The following is a 12,476-nucleotide window of genomic DNA, read 5'->3' on the forward strand; positions in this document are numbered from 1 at the left end:
GTAAAATGAATTACGGGCCGTAAAACTAAATGGTGATTTTCTCCACGTTTCAGCAGGAAATCTAAACCGTAAAATGAATTACGGTCTGTAATTTGAATTACGCACCGTAATTGGTGCTGTCAGGGACTAAAGTGCAATTCTGTAATTTTTATGTTTTTGAATCCTATAAATAATCCAGTGTAGGGTTTTATTTAGGATCATCTGATATACTTTGACTCTTGACTTAGAGCATTCAATACTCTTTTATTTTTGGAGCTTTCAACATCAATTCAAGTATTATTAATTTCTCTTTTCATCAAAATTAAGCACTTATGAATTCTTCAACCTTTTATTTCTTCTTCTTTGTCATGAGTAACTAAACACCCTTACTAAGGTTGTGAACCTAAGGATGGGTGTTTTGTGATTGGGGATTATGATTGATATACGCATAATGGATTGTTAGGGTTTATTTGTTCTTCGTTTTAATCATATAGTTAGTGGTTGCAAACATTAGCTAACGCCATAAACTTTGATTTATTTGGGAAAATAACTGGGGTTTGGTAAGAACAAATAATAAGAACTCAAGGCTTTAAACCTTGTTTAATAAATTCACTTAGGAATAAGAGGAATTTACTTGGCATAATTAACCGTTCTTCATGCACACTTTCTTATCTTTGGGAAAAGCATAGAAAGAAATAATCTTTTCTTATTGGGAAATAGTCTAGATTCACATAGAGGTTAAGTGCATTCATACAACGATCTATTAGAAGTATATCAAGATCAAGACCCATGATCATACACTTTATCTGACGGGGACACAACCTTGGTTCTTTTTACCCATATATTTACAACTCAATTACTAGTCACTCTAAATTAGTCCACAAACCAAAACTCTTATAAAACCCTTTTTCTGGAATACACTAGGACCGTAAGATTAGTATAATACTCGTTTAGTAAACTTTTCACACCATATTTCCTGTGGAATTCGACCCCAACCTAGTTGGGCTACTATATTTGACAGCGTCCGTTTTATGCTATTAACTAGTGTAATTTGAGCATATCAACTCTACGTTAGCAACCGCATAGTTGTGACACCCATCTTGTATATATGATGGACTTTAGAGGCTCATTACTCTCATATAACATTGTTGGTCTTATAGCCATTCTGTAGAACTTGTCTTTTACTTTGATAGGGTCCTTCCATCAAATAACATTTCATTAGCACTTCTCTATTTCAACCATTCTATTTGATTCTCTGGGTAACATCTTCATTCATCATTACCATTTTCATGGAATATCGAGCCTAGGTATCTGAATTGTGCATTTAAGCACTGCAATTCTATATCTCATCTTGGCTTCAGTCTTATATGTTGCTAAACTTGCACTGCATTTATTCAATTTTTCTTCCACTTATCCTAAAGTCCTTGCTCACTAAAGTATTTCTCCATAGTTCAAGCTTTTGGTTGACACCCTTGCTAGTTTTGTTAATTGGCACAATATGTCTACAAACAGTATACATCATAGGACCTCAACAAATATAGTGTTAGTTTACCCAGGGTAAATAATTACGGGCCCAGTGTCCCGGTTATAGAAAACTTTTGTAATTACCTTACCTTAATGGAAAAACAACTCTTTTTGTATCAACTAATATTGTTCTCATACTAGTGGTGGGTCCTTCATACATATCCTTCATGGAATTTATATACTTAATATGAATTCCCTTTTTCTAGCATCCACCAAAGGACTTCTCTGGACACTATATCATAGCTTTCTCTATGTCTTTGAACATCACGCCTAAATTTTTCTTCCTCACGCGATAAACTTCTATCAATCTTCTCAACAAAGATACAACCTCCGCTGTAGATCTATCAGGAATAAGTCCAAAATGGTTCTTTGTCACTTCTGTAGTGTCCCTAATTACACACTCTATCACTCTTTCCCAAACTTTTACTGTGTGGCTCATAAGTTCAATGCCATGATAGTTCGCACGACTTTGAATATCTCTTATGTTCCTATATATTGGAATCCGGATACTCTTTCTCCACTAGTTGGATATCCTACCACTTCTAGCATAAAATTAAATAGCTTGACCAGCCAAACTACTCCACCTCCTCAAAATACTTCCAAACCTCTATACGGATACCATCTAGACCAAACAACTTTTCTGATACTCATATATTTCATGGCATCCTTTACTTCTGACAATCTAATATTACGAGCGCAGGAAGAATTTCTATCGTGCAAGGTTATATGTATCTACAAAGTTATCCTAGTGATTTGAGTTGAACAATTGATCAAAATATCCTCTCCATCTCTCTTTTATGTCGTTATTTCCTGCCAACATTTGCTGAGAATTCGGGAACAGTCTTTAATACACTTCATCTAGCTTCCTATAGAGATTTAATTTAAGTTTCCGTGCAGAAGCACATGCATCAATGCTGAACTCTAGGAGGCTACATCTCCTAAGGCTCTTCAGAATAATCAAACTTGATGACGGCCGAAACCAATAAAATTCGCTGTATTAGGGAAAATTCAGAACCATTGATAGTTCTGATTAGCTTCTTCACATACTCCTATTAAAGACTCGTATTTAACAATCAGACCAGCCATGCACAAGCTTACCTAATATATAAGGGACTCAGCACCAGTCAAATATGGCAGCTCTCCCAGATAGTAGTAGTCTCGGTTATTGCAAGACTCAGCCAAATGCTTGGAACACCACAAAGGTTTCTGAAAAATATGAACAGGAAATAACTGAAACTATAATTGCCAGTTCTAAATTCAACGAACAAGTAGGAAGTACAAAGTCAATTTAACACGCAGGAAAGATACAAATGACTGAAGCTGGAATAGACAGCAAGGGAACTGTACAAACCTCAAGGAAATTTAGAACTACTAGTGCGAGATAATTAAGTGACCAGAGGAAGTCAAAACGAATAATAAACACGAAGTACAAAGCTGCTGCCTTCTCAAAGCTCGATCCCTCAAGAATTTCCTCAGGTAAACCAACGCCGTCTTCAGCCTGCATGAGATAACTCTGGGATTAATATCTCACCAAACTATTACTAAAAGGGAAACATTGAAATTTCAGCATTTATCATCCAAAAAAACTATTTCACTATTTCACGTTTCAAACCATTATTCTCAAGGCTTTTCTACTGAGTAACTGAATAGAGTAATCGATTAAATCATTTTATTACTAATAACCCTGCCGGTCAATCCAGGCCTATTCTCTTGAGACAAAAAAGTATTTGTTTGGACGCAAAAATCATAGAATATTCAGCTATTGTCCTTCAGTATAAGGTTTTATCTGAGTGTCTGCTTTAACTTCTTTCTCTGGACAAAAAAAAAGATTTTGTATAGCAAAAAGACATACAAAGGAAGAGTTATTTCCTTGCTAAAAGTGATTCTCAATAAAACCTGCCACAATGTTGTATGTTGGACATGGAATTCTTGACCCAAAAAATAAAAAGGACCTTCACTTTCACAAGGATGGAAGCCTAAAAAAAGTCAGTCTGAAACATTTGAAAAGCAAAAATGTTGGGGGAAGTCACTAAGTTCCTTAATATTTTCTCTCTTTTTCTTGTTGTCTCGTACTGTATCCACCACACGAAATATAGAAAAAAGTCCAAGCCCAGATTTTTTGCACTCTTTGAGTCTTTAAACCTTCCTACATAAAATTAATTTCCTTGCAATTGCAGACACTCATTAGTATGCCTCATCTCATCTCATATTGTCCATATTTCCCTTCTTTTTTGGGAATGGTCTCAATATATTCTTGAATTAGACCATTAGACACTACCCTCATTTTACCACTCTAAGTATCTGATTTCAAAAGGTCAAATGTTTCAACAGCCCAAACACTAGTACACTACTACTTCACTAAGTTGTTCACAATTAGCAGCCTATCTATTAAGATCTCTACAGACTCTACTCCATGGAGAGCATTAATAACAAAGAAAGGGATAATTCCAGTTCAAAAATGAAAGTCAATAGCCAGTAAGCATTGAAGGTGAGTAGAATTCACGTACAAGATCAACCAAAGCAGCAGCTTTTTGATAAGCAGATCCATAAGCAATAGCATCTCGCCTATCAAAGCTGAAACGCCTCAACCTCCTCCTATTACTACTCTCTCCTGTAAGCAGACATTCTTCCATATGCCTTTTTAGATTCTATTTGCTCTCTAGTTAAAACTGAAGAAGAAATGAGAAGAAGAAGAAGAAGAAGAAGAAGAAGAAGAAGAAGAAGAAGAAGAGAGTGTGTAAATGAATGCAGTAAAGTGAAGAAAAGGGTGGTTGCGTTCGGTTAATAAGAGTACATAATGCTAACAGTACTACTACACGGATGTGGTTTTCAGTCAGTGTCAACAAAGACTACCAAAACATAGAGTCCGCAACTTAAATGACCCAAAAAGTGTGATTTGGAACTAAAATAACACACAAAAAAAAGTTACCAAACTATCTTTTGCACACTTCGACAGAACCAAGCCTTCCCGCGGCTGAAGAAGAGCCAGGGGATTGGTCCGAGACCGAAAGAACCTTGGATCAACTTGAGTTGGTCAAGGTTCAAGAACAAAAAAATCACTTGGCCGAACAGATTAGCCCCCTGATTGAATCAGAGAAGTGCACAATAGGACTAAACTGCACTTTTATAGTTAAGTCCTATTGCGCATTAAATTAGTGCGCAATAGAGGTTAATAAAAATCCTACTAGCTTCATTTTTTCAAGTTACTCTTCTTCATCTCCTCCATTTTCACTATTTCAACATATTTAGCCCCCCCCCCCCCCCACACACACACAAAATCATGTTTCAAAGCTCTAAAACGTCAAACTTTGCTATAGAACCCGATGTTTGTGAATGTGGTCATTATTGTAAGCTAAGAACATCAAGGACCCAAGATAATCCGGGGCATCGTTTTTGACGTTGTAAAGTGTAAGTATTTTTATAATTTTTTAGGGTTTAAATTTTTTTCACATTATCTATATATTTTACTTTGAAAAAACTGATTTTCTTGTAATATTTATAGGATATGGGCGGTTGCAAACATTTTCGTTGGGAAGATAGCATTCTCGTGAATAAAATGGTGGCGGCGAAGTTTAAAAAGCCTCCTGTTGATAGAGATGCTGCGACCTCACGTATCACTAGAGATACCGTGAAGTTTGATTTGCAATTTAAGCTTATGGAAGCTCAAGAAAAATTGACCTTTTGGAGGTCTTTCTTAAAGAATCCAACAAAAAATGAAGCTTTTCAAGGCTAACCTGCGAGACACTCAACACGAGAAAAATGCTTTGAAAGAAAAACTAAAATTTTGGAAGATTATTTGTGCTATCTTCTTCTTGTTTATTATTTCTATGTATTTTGTTTATTAAGTTGAATATTTCTATGTATTTTTTTTTATTTTTTTTTGTATTTTCTATTTAGTTTGTTATTTTTATGTACTTTGTTTTTACTAGTTGCACGTTTTCATTTATTATGTAATCCGCACCCTTTATGTACTAATCTAAGAAGTTTATATAAATTAATAATAGACTATAATAATCAAAGCAAACTAAAAACATACTAAAAATATTCAAATTGATGAATTCATCATAAACTAAAATACAAATTAACCGCGTGAGTCCGAAAACTTAAATGACTCAAAATCTAAGAGATTGAACCAAAATAACCCTAATCATCATCGTAATAGAAGTTCTCAATATCGTCTATAGAGAATAATATTTTGGGTTTCTCAAGACATATCTTCTTTCTGTAGATGTTAATTCTCTACATGTTAATGATGCTTGTTCTTCAGCCAACTTTAGCATATAAAATCTACGTCTTGCTAGCATTCTGTTATTTTCTTTTCTAATCATTTGTATGGAAAGCTCGCAAGTTTCTGGACCTACTCGAGGCATGGTCATTGAGTACCTTGTTGGGATTTGAGCGTTGAGATTTTTCAAGTCACGAACAAGACGTTCTGATTCGTCAGGTCGATATGCCCATTCTCGGCGTAACCCGCAATAATATTCTTGTGGATCTTAATATTTCATCGCAAAATCATCATTACGCTCTATAAGAAGGTGGGGTTTCAAATCATCTAGTTTGAAATCATTATTATCAAGAAAACTTGTTTCACCGGAATAGCTGTTATGACTTGAACTATCATCACCATTGCTATTCGAATCATTTGGAAGGAATGAATACTAATTTTTTAATCAAGAACCTTTATGTTATCAAAAAGAAAATTCCTGTTAAGTGTTAACATATCTTTTTTTCTTTAAGTTTTCTATCTATTGTTAATGATTACACTACTTTTAAGTTCCAATCGCGTGATTAAGTAAGTTTGTATACCAAAACAACACTTCCCCTGTAAATTTGATCGATTTTTTTCACATTTAAATTAAATTATAGGACAAATAAAAAGTATAATTCTCGATGTAAAGTATTGTATGCGCATTGGTCACACGCGAAGCGCATAAAATGTGCTTATAGTCAGTTTGGCCATCTTATAAGCTTAGCCAAATAATTTAAGTCACTATCTAATGGCTTCTTATTCAGGAACCATTTGTTAGACCACTTGAAGTTTAAATTAAGGTGCTTGGACGAGATTTGGTTTAATTTTTTATAAAAAGTAATTTTTGAAGTTGGAAAAGAATATCGGGAAATAGTCTATGCCGTGGTGGAGCTACGATATTGATCAAGGAATTTAAAATATAAAGAAGTAAATACACAAATAAACCATGAAAATACAACATTTACTAATATACATACTCCCTATGGTCCATTTTATTTATCATGTTTTTCTTGCACCCCCAAAAACATTAATTAAAGATAATTATTTGAATTATCCTTGTTTATTCTTTTATCTGAATTTAATACTTCTACTCTCTTTTTTACCATATTAATCTCTCTCCGCATATACTGAGTAAGAGCCAAATGGGAAAAAAGTTCTTCATTATAGTAATTTTCTAAAATGACAACTATTTTGGACCATCTATATTTAGTGATGACGACATGTTATTTAGTAATGACAAGTAAAAAGGATAGGAAGGAATTAAAAAAAAATTTGATCTCATATATACATTGTACATAATTTAAAAACGAATCCCCGACTCCTCTAGCTCGATTGTATGGCCCAATGATCAACGTGCTTCATATTTCTCTTCAGCTTTTGGTCTAATTAACTCCACCTTTATTGGAAAGTTATCTGCATGGAGCAACTTTTTTGTTGGCTCAATCAGCTTTTAATTTTTAGGGAAGTATTTGTCCACCCTTACTACTTTTTTCTCCAATAATGTAGAATATCACAAGCATATGTCTCCCAGAAACCACAAAAATTTTCCACAATGAAAACTACATAGCTAGTCTCCCATTACTAGACTTCGAGAAAGATGTCCCAAATATTATAGTCCCGGCCTTTGTTTACAAATATATCCAAAACAATCTTTATATTATAGTTTTAGAGAAACAACTTTCCAGCGTTACATTTCACTTTGTGCATTTTGTACTATCCTTTCACTGCTCCAATAAAAAACAAATAGAATCCCGCCTTAATATTTTTGGAAAAAAAGCTTAAATGTGTCGTCGAACTATTCGAAATAACTCATTAATGCCACTCGTTAATAGTTGAGTTCATTTATGTCATTGTCGTGACACATTTGGTTCATTCATGCCACTAAATACTAACGGAGCCCAACTGACTACTACTACCAGATTTTGCCACGTGGTTAGTGGCACGAATGAAACACATGTTTCACGGCGAGGACATAAATGAACTCATGCAACGCCTCGTACCTTCGGGCTAAGCTATGACCCTTATGATGGGAACATAATGGAACCAAGACGAGGAGTAGTATAGGCATTTTTTCAAAAACCAATCAAGTTATAAGAAGCCTTTGGGAAAATTATAGTTGGAAGCTACTATAGGGGCCATGTTTTCAAGTGAGTTTGAACAAGACCTCACTTAAAGCGAGTATTCGGAAAAATCTATAAGGAAATTGAGAAAACTCAAAAAGATAGAAGTTTTAGCCCTTTGAAATACCTTTCCAATGATATATGGTGCAGCTCAAACGGAGCTCTATTCTAAGAGTTATGCCTGTTTTTGCTAACGCTGGTCGGAACAGAATTTTCAGATTTTGGGCTACGCTTTTTAGCCTTTTCCTACTCAAATTAGGACTCCTTATTTTATTATTTTATGAAGTAAAAACGTCCCTAACACTATTCTAAACCATAAGAGACTATTTGTTCTCTCTCTACTTCCATCCCTAAAGAACCTAGGCACTCCAATCCTTCAAGAACCGCAAGAAACTCATTCTTGCAATGAAGAAAAATTAAGAAACCGTCAAGAGTTTGGTTCGGCGATCTAGTTTCCCAAGGTTTCCTCCAAGGTAAATCTTTTAATCAAGAACCTTTGTATTCCACAAGACTACATCATTTCTAAACACTAGAATAAATTCATCCACCCCGACACCCTAAAAAATCAAGAGTCATGAAGAGTTAGTTTTATTCATCATTTCATGTGCCATGTTGTTTCATTAAGTTGCTTTACGTACCAGTACAATTCAAATGTATTGATGCCTTTTTTATTTTCCGGGGGCACATGTTTATGATTTCACTATGCTTGTATTTACGGACGTTATTGGATCGCTCGTCGAAAACTCATACTTTGTGCTCATATCACCTAGTGGTGAGCCTCTTATTTTCATTCCATTCGGGGTTTTATCTTATATTTTACTTTTATGTTAATTATATACCATGTTAAGGTATGTCGGGGGCCTTGTTCCGGTAAACAATTTAGCAATCAGACTCATGTCAGAGATTTCATAGACTAGTTAGATGTTAGTTGAGTTAGCCTCGCTGGCTACCTTATCATATTTCTACATTCATGATACATACTTATTATTTTCAGACTTATGATTATTGAATTGAATGTTTTCCACAAACAATGCATGTTTATATTGTATTCCACGGAGTTCGTACATGCCCTATGTTGATTCGACAAGCCATGTCTTTTGCTCGGTCACAAGTAATCGAACTTTTTTACCGAATGTCGTGTTACGCCCAGGCCATGATTCGGGGCGTGACAACCCAACTATTAACGAGTGACATGAATGAGCCATTTCAGATAGTTCGATGGCATACTTGAGCTTTTTCCCTACTTTTTTTACCAACCGCTCGTGTCAACTTTACTACTCATTTCCGTAAGGCCAAGGCCATAATCTGCAGAGTTGTTTGCAATATTATGAACTACTAAAGTAGCCCGCGCTTCGCGCGGTTTTATTAAGCCTTGTTGCTCCACTCTCCCCCTGGATAAGTAAGGCCCCGTTAGCCTGGGCGAAGATGGTGATAAAGAATAAGGATTGAAGCCCCCCTAGCTCTGCCAGGCACTAGACATAATTTACATACTAATCTTTTTCTATTAAGGAATAAATAAGAAAGAAAGCGGAGCAATTTGCATAATAATTTGTCACTGACCATGCCAAAATTGTGGTGTTAGGCTTTATTGACAGCTACAATATTTTCAATAGTATTTGTCATAAAGCTATTTTCTTTTTCATTTAGATTATATGTACCATATATTATCTCACAATTCACAATCGTAAAAAATATTAGTAAATCATACTTTACTACATGCGAATTGCTCAGATATATAAATCATTAAAGGTATGAAGTCACAATAAAATCTAAATGTATTTCTTAATGTAAAGGTTCTAGTCGGCGTCGCACATATATATTTCATAAACCAATAAGACACAATGTATATGCATTAGCATCAAACCCAAACACAGCAATAAATGACATATATACATTCATGAAAAGAAGCTCATTATTATTCAAAAGATTAATTGGGGGAACCAAAAGACTATTTGAAAGTATTCACAGATTTTAACTGAACTCCATATAGATGCAAAGAAATTGAGGATAACCTAACCCCCCTTAATAATTAACATATATATATAGAGAGAGTAAAATTTTATAGTCAACAATTAAAACTCATGAGAGGAAGATTTCCTTGAGCATCCATGATTATATCTTGAAAATTTTACTTCTAATAATCTAATGGACGCAATTATAACTATAAAAATGCTAAACCTGATGGATAACCAGAGAAGACAAATGCACTCTCTTATTCCAAGAATGAAACATCAAAAATGGAGCATCAAGTAATTCAGATGTGGTATATATTCTTATACTGAATGCTACAACCGGTAGCTAAATCTATCTACGTGCCTAAATATTGTAACTATTAAACAAAGATTGTTCACAGAAAATGTGGAAAAAGTTTCAGAAAATGAAATCATACGTACAGCGGCATCTGACAATTGGAAGTTCTCCCTCTGTATAGCAACGGGTGCACTTTTGGTTGATTTAGGTGTTTAGTTTCATTGCGCTGGAGATTGGCTTTGGTGTTAAAACATCAAATATATCAGTAGTTCTATATATATATATATATATATTGAATTATGGAACAGGTATGTGGCTCTACAGTATCAGGGAACATAAACTTCCACCAGTAAACACCTCAAGAACCTATCGTAATTTTTGACGAAGGATCCATAACACTCGCCTTTATCTGCTACTTATATATATTAATACTCTTATCTCCTCACACCTGCAGTATAAAGTCAGTACTACTAATTATCTGTTGCCCTTTTGTCGTAAAATTATCTCATAAACCTCTCACGTGGTTTTAGATATCACGTATACCCCATTCTTTCATATTTTATGTACCAATATTATGAAACCTAAAAATAAGCTAGCATCTTATGTGTTAATTTCTTTTTTGTTCTATTTTGTGAAATAACAACTTCATTTGTCTGTCCTAAAAATGGAATCATGCAGTGATCTCTTTCCTGCCACATAACTCTGTTAACACATATTCCCTACATAATTGGTGATGACAAAAACAAAACAGCCAATTAAATTGGAAAAGCGAAAACAGAAAAAGAAACAAGTATTTCTACTATCTGTTTAACTTGTCATTTTTTTTTTTTCCATCTCAATTTGCAATATTTTTGGTTTATGCAAACATTATTTGCAGATATATATTGAATGAAATCTGCTACGGTAATATATATGACCCTATAACATATGATAATACTGTTGTTTTTTTCAGATGATAATATAGTTTTGCCACATAAAAAGGTCAAGTACAGGGGATTTTATGTATTATCCCTAGTATATTTACACAAAACTTAGAATGTATGGGTATAATTCTGACTAATACTTTTGAACTTGTGGGTAAATTTTTCAAGTCTTCTTCCCATTTCATTTCCTCTACTTTGGTCATTCAACAGTCATCTGTTTCTCAATTGCAAAAATCCTCTCCGGATAAATAAACCACCAAGTCTAAGAATTGGGATTAGAATATTACTGTTAAAGAGAAAGCAAAAGAGTACCGAGTATTTTAAGGCTGAAATATTCACGGAGAGCAACGTGGTTTGGACAGATAAGCCGGGACATGTAGAAAGATCATACACATTGAACTGAAGGAGAAAGGAATTACCCTACCGTGATCAAAACTTCCTTGTGAAAGAACAAATGTGAAGCAGATAGGAAGAGGCTTGGCTTTTGGTTTTCCTGTCGAACGGTTAGGATTGGAGGATTGACTTATGGTTTTCCAATTGAGCGATGTGATGCGATGATTGGTTTAGTAGCAACTTCTGGACTCATAAATATTAAGTTTTTAATGAAAAATTAAGGGAAATGGCAAAAGAATGACAAAAAAGATAAATAGGATTAAGCCTAGAAGTCACGTCACGGCGTATGTAAAGAACTTTATATAGATATATAGATTATGAAGTCGTCAGTTGCCATTCTACTGCACAATTATAAGGGATTTTGTCTAATAAAGATCTGGTTCTTATTCACTTTTTAAGATGAGCTTAGGACGGTGATTTGTATTGGAGAAGCGAAAATAGAATAGACTTCATATGATTGAAAACGTGAACTTATTTGATATAGTGTGCAGTTACAAGACTGCAACTTGAATCCAATTTTAATCATGGTACAAGTGATGAGTGGTACTTAAACTTTTGATACTTCTTTTTTGTTGCAGGTTGTGCTTTGCTTTCACAAGCTCTTTCCAAAGTCAAAAGGCTAAGGGGAAGTGAGAATTGTTGGACACAATTGATTGCTCATAAGTTGAATTTTATAGTTGCTAAGTAAGGACCAGCTTCGGTCTTACCATGTCTGCTGTTTTCCTCTTGGTAGAATAGAAAGATTACACTGGCATCAGGTTTCGTTCTTCAAAATACAGAGACTAAGAAATAACTTTCTTAACCAACAAATAACTTTCTTTACTCGTTTCAGCAAAATTAAGCTAGTGATCTTTGTTTCAGCCAAGTAAGAAAAGCAAGTTACTCGGTAAGAGTATGAAATGTAATAATCTCAAAATAGAATTAGTAAGAGAATTCAGTGCATACTTTCTAATATAAGCAATGGAAGAAGCGGTTTATTGGAATACTATAACAATACAAACTGATTAGGGCTTCAGGTGCAATGGCTTTTGCAGCATA

General features: G+C 34.4%; 1 protein-coding gene across 1 annotated transcript; it reads right to left on the bottom strand.

Moving 5' to 3' along the window:
* Nucleotides 1-1,587: 1,587 nt before the first annotated feature.
* Nucleotides 1,588-4,743, bottom strand: LOC132036724 (two pore calcium channel protein 1A-like). Its single transcript, XM_059427103.1, has 3 exons — nucleotides 4,011-4,743; nucleotides 2,855-3,001; nucleotides 1,588-2,709 (listed from the first exon to the last, which is right to left on the bottom strand). The coding sequence occupies exons 1-3, from the start codon at nucleotides 4,134-4,136 to the stop codon at nucleotides 2,602-2,604; spliced, it is 381 nt and encodes a 126-aa protein (XP_059283086.1). The 5' UTR covers nucleotides 4,137-4,743; the 3' UTR covers nucleotides 1,588-2,601.
* Between the last annotated feature and the right edge of the window lie 7,733 nt (nucleotides 4,744-12,476).

The sequence above is a fragment of the Lycium ferocissimum genome, chromosome 11 (assembly GCF_029784015.1).
Source record: "Lycium ferocissimum isolate CSIRO_LF1 chromosome 11, AGI_CSIRO_Lferr_CH_V1, whole genome shotgun sequence".
Lineage (NCBI taxonomy): Eukaryota > Viridiplantae > Streptophyta > Magnoliopsida > Solanales > Solanaceae > Lycium > Lycium ferocissimum.

Coding starts and splice junctions, on each gene's coding strand:
- LOC132036724 (XM_059427103.1), bottom strand. CDS start 4,136: ATGGAAGAATGTCTGCTTACAGGAGAGAGTAGTAATAGGAGGAGGTTG. Junction 3,002..4,010: donor CTGCTGCTTTGGTTGATCTT/GTACGTGAATTC, acceptor TATCTCATGCAG/GCTGAAGACGGCGTTGGTTT. Junction 2,710..2,854: donor TAGTTCTAAATTTCCTTGAG/GTTTGTACAGTT, acceptor CATATTTTTCAG/AAACCTTTGTGGTGTTCCAA.